This window comes from Apaloderma vittatum, unplaced genomic scaffold (assembly GCF_000703405.1).
Source record: "Apaloderma vittatum isolate BGI_N311 unplaced genomic scaffold, ASM70340v1 scaffold7737, whole genome shotgun sequence".
Taxonomy (NCBI): Eukaryota; Metazoa; Chordata; class Aves; order Trogoniformes; family Trogonidae; genus Apaloderma; species Apaloderma vittatum.
The window spans coordinates 31,803-38,448 of NW_009725625.1; the positions used below are offsets into that span (position 1 = coordinate 31,803).

General features: G+C 45.3%; 1 protein-coding gene across 1 annotated transcript in view; it reads left to right on the forward strand.

Annotated features, from left to right (window-relative positions):
• The window catches only part of ELK3 (ELK3, ETS-domain protein (SRF accessory protein 2)), a 20,982-nt gene extending 14,705 nt beyond the window's left edge, over nucleotides 1-6,277 (forward strand). The window contains exons 3-4 of the mRNA XM_009872960.1: nucleotides 1,907-2,029; nucleotides 5,350-6,277. Coding sequence (XP_009871262.1) covers nucleotides 1,907-2,029; nucleotides 5,350-5,448 — 222 coding nt within the window. The 3' untranslated portion in view covers nucleotides 5,449-6,277. The remainder of the gene's footprint in view (nucleotides 1-1,906; nucleotides 2,030-5,349) is intronic.
• The last annotated feature ends 369 nt before the right edge of the window (nucleotides 6,278-6,646 follow it).

The window sequence follows — 6,646 nt, forward strand, 5'->3', positions numbered from 1 at the left end:
TTCCATTGTCAGCCAAATATATCTAAACCCTGACCTCAGTAGTGCTCCTCTGAGCACCATATCTGCTGTTTTAGTGCATGAACACCTTTTGCTTTCCCAGCAGTACCATATGTTTATTACACCTTGGGACATAACTGTCCCCTGTGGTTTCTTCCACGGGGTTTGGTGTTTCTGATTCACTCTCTTCAGCACAGGGGAGATGGCAGTGTCCTTCCTTTCACATTTCTCCATGAACCCTGCTTCTCTGGAGATTCCGTAGAGAAATTTTCCCCTTCAAGAGCAGCAAAGCTCTTCGTATTAAACAGCCTTTCAGACACTTTGGGACAGAATCACTGGGAGGACCTTAATGTTTGCTGCTCCATGTGCCTCCCGTCTCTTCTACTGGTGTTAAACTAATTGTTTGACCCTGCTGTGAACTCCAGTGCAAGCACGTCAGAGCAGGTCCGTATTCCCTTGCATTTGCACAGAGCCTCACTTCAGCTGATCCCTCTGGCACTGCTTCACAAATAACACGTCCAACTTATTGGAAAATCCATGTGATTTTCCAGTCTCTGTGGTACCTGCCTTTCTGAGCCTGCTCACTGCAGAGTCCTGGCAGGTGGATGTGACAGCCCATGGTGGAAGCAGTTGTTAAGTGAGAGCCCTGGCTGCAATTGCCACATGTGGGAATCTATATTTCTGGCCTAGTGGGAAAGGCAGCAGGTACAAGAACATGTGACGTGCTTGTTACTAGGGGGAAATACTCCTTCTCTTCCGGCTTCAGTTTTCTCTTTACATATTTTAAATGCCAGACAAACTGATGCCCCAGTTCAGCAGAGCACTGATGCATTTGTCCTACACATCAGACTGTGTCCTTACTGCTAAGTGTGCAGTCCACTTCCATTCAGTGCTTTGCTAAATAGCACTGATTTTGGTAATTGGCATCAAGATTACTGACGAGATTAACTCATTGTGCCAAATACTTTGTTCAGAACTGTCACATCACTTTCATGTTCTTTTCTGGAAAGATAAAAGTTACTCTGGGTACAGAATAATTCATGTGATTCTTCCTTTGAGTGGAGATTTGCATGTGCTTTAACTTTACCTCCCCTGCAACTGTGCTTTAGAAGTACCAAGAGGTACTTTGCATTGGGGGACATAGTTTAGTAGGTTGATAGGGCTGGGACAAAGGCTGGACTCGATGATCTTCAAAGTCTCTTCCAGCTGAAACTATTCTATGATTCTATAAGAGCATTCCCAGCAATCCTTGTGCACCGTGGCACTGGAAGGAGCGAACTCTGAGTTGGAAAAAGCCTTGGATTCTTAATTCTTGCCATTTGGGCCCTTCTCAGACAGCTAGCTGTGCTCCCTCTCATTCCTCTGGGCATCCAACCTGTACCACCGCCTCTCACTACGTCACTGCCACGTTCATGAAACCTTTTTCATTTTGAACAGGCACTGTCAGAGAAGTAAACTTCAAAGGCCAGCAGTGGCTCTCAGGGCTCCACACGCAATTGTGTTACTTCTTCCAAAGGTGCAGTCAGGTCAAGCAATCGCTGCCCTTCAAAAGGGAAAAAATGATGCCAAAGGAGATAGGGCTGCGTTTACAGATGTGGGGACACGCGTGGTATTTTACACAGTCTCACGAGTGTGGTTGAAATAAACCATAACTGTGCTTCTCCTTAAGCAAGTCACAATAGAAATTAAATCAGTTTGCACTTGAAGGAATATTAAATGTGCAGGAATCCAGTACTGACCAGTGCGGGGCTGGATGAGCAGTTGGTGCCAGCCAGTGTACTCGGCCTGCCCTGGGTCTGGATGCACTGCGAAAAAAAAGCCAGTGTAAGGCTTTCGGGGTTGTGACAGCTGAATGGAGCTGTAACTGCCAAGGCACACATCATGGGCTGTTTTTTTTTTTGTCTTGCAGACCCCAAATGGATTATTGCTGACCCCAAGCCCGCTGCTGTCTAGCATTCATTTCTGGAGCAGCCTCAGTCCTGTTGCTCCTCTGAGTCCTGCCAGGCTGCAGGGACCAAACACTCTGTTCCAGGTAGGTCTTTTCGATGCACAGGTTTCATTTCTGAAAGCGCATGTGTGGAAGAGAGGGGAGCATCTCTTCACATCGGTCTGGAGCTTTTCAAATAATTTAAGAAAATACAGGAATTAACAGGCACCTTTAAAGAGAGGCTTGTCTTACCTGTACCCTCTTTAAACCCTTGGCAGCACAGTCAGAACCTGCAGGGCGGCGGTCTGCTGCAGCAAGCGCACACATACATTGTATGAAGGAAACAGAAATAAGTGCTGGACCCCAGTAAGAGCAGGTAACAGCTCTCAGAGCTTCATGAAGAGAGCGTGGCCCAGTCAGGGACCAACTAGGAGAGTGGTGGAGCGTGGACTCTGGGAAAACCAAAACCATTTTGGGTCTCACACAGTAATGTGGGTGTAGGTTTATCCTTCTCCCTTAATGAGCTGCTTCTCACTCAGAGAGACAGGACACAGCTATATTGGCATTAAGGGCACTGTTGAACCTGAAGGCCCTATTTCTAGTTCTCCTGCAAATTATCCATGTGTCCTCAGCCAAGTTACTTCCTACTTCTGAGCACAACCTCTCCGTATGTAACAGGAGAAAGATAGCATTGTCCGCTTTCTCTCACGGGTACTGGGAGAGTTAAGAATCTCAAAATTTTACAGAAATGTCATAAAAGTTGTGTAGTAAACCACAGTGGCCACAGCACTCAGCTGCAGCATTTGCTTGAGGCTTAGGAAGAGGATGGTGGGGATAGTATTAGCAGCTCTGGCTGCTGCAGAACAGCTGATTCAGTAAGTCACAGAAGAAATTATGCTGATCAGCTGATTGGCAAGAAACAGAAGCAGCTGATGGCCATCTGAGCAGCTGAAGAATGCAGGGATGCCTCTGGAATGAACTCTCCAACTGCTGTGGAGGGCCAGCCAGCCCCACCGAGAACTGCTGGTCATCCCCCATGGGCTTCGGGGCAGACCTCTCCCCAGGCTGCCTGCACAAGCCAGCCCGTGCTCCATGCAGCTCATCAGGGAACGGAGGAGGGAGCTGGAGCTGCTTCACCAGTTGCTTTTGCTTTCACCTGGTCATACGTGCTGAGAGCATTTGGTCACTGTTGAAGAAGTCAAAATCCTGCCAGTGTCTAGAGGCCAGGGCAGCTCTGCAGCTGCGTGCCTGCCGCTGCACCCTTACCTGCTGGTACGCACGGAGGAGAGATCAGGTTCCCATGTTTCTTTTCCTTTCAGATACATCTTTTTACAATAGTGCTATGCTTGGCATCACCCACGGTCCTTTAGGACTAATCTTTGTACAGTACAAGGACCAGGACGGGAGCCATCCACATCCAGGGTCCCGCTAAGGCCGAAACAAGCCTGTGGGAAAGTACGGTCCCTCCTTTAAAGAATCAGGAGGAGCCTGGTTCTGGCAGTGCCGGAGACAACTATGTGCATACTCCTTCACAGAGTGTGTAGATGCTTAGTAACTGGTTAAAAACTCTCCTTCAATGTTTGTAATGTGGAAGCGACCCCCATACACTCACACCTATGCGTTCTTACAGCCTATGCAGAGCACCACTGAAATCTGCAGTCTCCTTTCACACAATTTAACTTGATATATTGACCTACCTGGAAAGTCTCCCCTTTGAAGCCACACTGCTGTGTAATTAAACTTATTCTGATGTTTTGTCATTAGTTTGAAATTACCACATAACTGGAACACCAAGAGACTTGCACGCAGTTGGTTCATTCGAGAAAATGCAGCCAAACTTAAGGACTATGAGGTTAGCTTGAATTAAGTGCTAACGAAATTAAGTGTATTTTCTTTGTTACTACTGTACAGATAGTAGCTTTGAGAGGTGCCAGTCAAGTCCCAGATCCCCACTGTGTGGAGGTATATGAATAAAGAGCATCATCCTGTTGTCTCTAGGCCCTGGCTAGAGACCCCAGGAAGAAGAACAAGAGACCTGGGCTGGGTTAGAGACCAGGGGAAGGATGAAATCATGACGTTAGCATTGTTGGCATCCCGGGCCATAGTGCCAGCATGCCGCCTGCCTCCACACACAGCACAGATCACACAGCCCTGGGTTTGTTAGTTTTAGAAATCACAGGAAACACTTTAATTTACACGTCTCCCTTCAGAAACCTAGACTAGAAAAGCAAGAGCTTGTAATCAAGTTTTGTGTTTTAATGGATCTTGGCAGAAGTGATGGAAACACTCCCCAAGGTTTGGTTTGTTGGTTCAAACAGAGCTATGGGCCAGTCCTGGCCCCACCAGGAGCGTGGTGCCAGCCCCCCCCGCAGCGTGCTGCGGAGCCTGCGCCGCTTGGCGCGATTCCCAGCTGGGCGTTGGAAGGCAAGTGCCATGAAGTGACATCTTAGTGGAAGAGTAATCCTGTTATAAGCAGATTACACGCACGTGTCGAGGTTGATGATGACACCGCAGTTGGCTGTTGAAGGCCTGATCTGATAAGGGACACAAATACACTGTACACTTGGAGTCAGGAGCTCTGTTACTCAGCTCTGTTTCTCTCTAGCCAACAGAAACCCAGGGTGGCTCATGGAACCAGGCCTGGAGGCCAGATCACTATCTGCCACGGGGATAATTCCTGCCTCATGCTGCAGCAAGTTTATTCCACCTACTTGCTTTGCTTTTTCTCAAGTCAGATGTGAAGAACTAGTCAATACGCATCATTGCATGCAAGTTGCAGTCAGGATGCTGTCATGACCTAGGAACGTCAGGCTTCTGTATTGAATCAGTATTTTTTACACAGTATTTCAGAAGCAGAAGTTTTAATACTAAGTTACACTGTATTCTGCTTCACATGCTGAATGACCCAGCATATGTAGTTTACAGTTTCGTAGTGAATACAGAGAGAAACTGTAATTACTTGAATTTCCCTCAGTTTTGTGTTCACAGTCGCATCTTTTCTGCCCTCAGACTATATCTCAACTTTCAGTTTTGCAAAGCGCTTTTTCTGTAGAGCAGATGAAAAGCATGGATTTAAATTCGTATTTTGTAGGTTGAAAAACATTTTTGGAAGCAGAATGGACAGCAAACTTTGCTCTGTAGTATTAACTTCTCCAGGGTGATGACAGATGTATTGTTATGGGAGCTTTTCTATAAAATATAGCCCACAACAGATTTACATATCCCTGCACGCTTACAAATTGGTCAGGTTTCAGCCTCTGTTTGACATTCCTAATGGCTGATGCAGGCATTTGGTCTATATCTTACTGCACAGAAATGACAAGTTTGCAAACATCTGGAGCCGGTCTCTAACGCTAAATCCATGTCCTTCTGGGCTGAACGCTTCAAGACAAAGAGTAATTTTTTTACCTTTTGGCCTCTTACAGTTTCCAACTCTGCTCAATGGCCACATACCGGTGCCACTCCCCAGTCTGGATGGGGCGTCTTCTCCAGTACTGCTTTCTCCAAATGCTCAGAAATCCTGATGATGCCTCATCACGCCAAGGACTTACTGGTGGATTTAACACTTCATTCCTACGGGCTAGTTTTTCCTGTGTCATGAGAAGGACATTGTGAAACCCTCTATTACTTTGGTTTGCACTTTTCATTACATGGATAATCTACTTTTATTATGTTAGCATTTTTAAACAGTGTTTATATATGAAAGTATATATAAATCTGTTTTGCATTAAATGAATTATAATTTTTTTATATCATAGCTCTCGAGTGTTGAACACTTCTGTTGTTGATGAAGTACTTTTCTTAATGGATTGCAACAATGTATCTAATAAGGATGTGAAGCTTCTTTTTAATCCCTTTTTCTGCATATTATGCATTGTGCTTGTGTAAACTATAACCGGCTGTGCCTTCTTTTGCATAATGTCATGTAAATGATTTATATATTTTCTAGTATCAAGATAAAAAGTTGAAAGAAAGAAAACTAGTATTGAACAGCCCTATGGTAGTCTTTCAGTATTTTCTCCACGGCTAGGCCATATGATGCAGTGTATTCATGTAACTTTGTATTAAGTGCTTTCAAATTGTATAAAAATAGCCTTATAATTTTTCTTCGCTGAAGTGAAAAAACCGTAATCGACGTTACAGTCAGGAGATGCGTTTAGGAGTAACAAAGCCACATTTATGCCCAGGTTCTTCTGTCGAGTTGCGACAAGGAGGAACTGTGCATATTCATGAGACATTGCTAGCGTTTGTGAATACGTCCCTAGAAAAGGAGACGTTGCTCAGAATTTATTTGGCGTATATTTCTCACGAACTGTCAGCATTACAGCTGGAAAGACTGCAGGTAATCTCTGTCCTCCCAGGGAATGAGGCTCATTCCTGACAGAGAATTTCCAGGTGCTTTGTTCAGTCGTGCCAAGTGCCTTCTACTATTTCCCTGGAAAGATTATTCTAGCTGCTACCGCTCAGAAGGTCGCATTTCCCCTTCTCCCAAAGCTGGAAAAGTTACAGGACTGTAAATTAATGCCTGGTGCTTGTGAAGAGGCAAACTGTACACGTGGGATGTTGATGTATAATCATCTGAATTCGCGATTAAAAACCAGCGCTGTGTTACTACAGACTTGCAGTTTGAGTTTACTGGGTATGTTCTCTACCTTGAGGTGATGGTTTAGTCATCTAAACGTCAGGTTGGGATTAGGCTAGACTCCCTGGCACCACAGATTC